This window comes from Penaeus monodon, chromosome 31 (assembly GCF_015228065.2).
Source record: "Penaeus monodon isolate SGIC_2016 chromosome 31, NSTDA_Pmon_1, whole genome shotgun sequence".
Classification (NCBI taxonomy): Eukaryota; Metazoa; Arthropoda; class Malacostraca; order Decapoda; family Penaeidae; genus Penaeus; species Penaeus monodon.
The window spans coordinates 25,709,923-25,710,772 of NC_051416.1; the positions used below are offsets into that span (position 1 = coordinate 25,709,923).

The following is an 850-nucleotide window of genomic DNA, read 5'->3' on the forward strand; positions in this document are numbered from 1 at the left end:
AATATACAACTCATTCTTTCTTATCTTACCATCATTCTTTTCATTTACCTACTATTATTTTCAGCATACGATTCCTCCCTTTTCCATCTCTCTATCATTATCTTCAACACACGATTCCATCCCTCATCATCTTTCTAACTTCCTTTTTAATTCATCTATCCTTATTTTTCGCCGACGATTCTACTCCTTTATTACCTTCCTCTTATTTACTCATTTCTAACACACGGTTTATTCTACAGATTCCCGGCGGTCGATTAGCAGAGGTTTACGGAACAAAAAAGGTGTTCGGAGGCTCAATGTTAATGAGCAGTCTGCTGACACTTGGCACCCCTCTGGCTACCCATCTGCACTACTCCGTTCTGATTGTTCTCAGGATGATGATAGGCCTCTGCCAGGTGTGTGGGGGGTGGGCGGGGGTGGGTGGGTCGAGGGAGGATTTGGTGGGTAAGTGGATTGGGCTTGTATGTGTGGGTGGGTTGAGGAGGGGGATTTGGTGGGTTGGTTTGGGCTTGTATGTGTGGGTGGGTTTAGGGGGGAATTTTGGTGGGTAGGTAGGTGGGTCGAGGGGGGGGGGATTTGGTGGGTAGGTGGGTTGGGCTTGTATGTGTGGGTGAGTTGAGGGGGGGGGTTGGTGGGTAAGTGGGTTGGGCTTCTATGTGTGTGGGGGCCCGGTGGGTAAAGGGAAGGGTTAGTAGGTGGATGGGTGGGTAAAGGAGAGGATTAATGGGTGGGTGAGTGGGTAGGTGGGTAAAAGGGAGTAATAGTGGGTGGGTTGCTGGGTGGGTAGGTGGGTTGAGCTTGTTTGTGTGAGTGGGTAGACGGGTGGATGAGTGGGTAAAGGGAAGGAATA

The 850-nt window shown here is 49.5% G+C and overlaps 1 protein-coding gene across 1 annotated transcript in view; it reads left to right on the forward strand.

The window, feature by feature from the left end:
• Nucleotides 1-850, forward strand: part of LOC119592939 (sialin-like) — a 29,942-nt gene that overhangs the window by 20,160 nt on the left and 8,932 nt on the right. Inside the window, exon 5 of the mRNA XM_037941831.1 lies at nucleotides 240-395. Coding sequence (XP_037797759.1) covers nucleotides 240-395 — 156 coding nt within the window. The remainder of the gene's footprint in view (nucleotides 1-239; nucleotides 396-850) is intronic.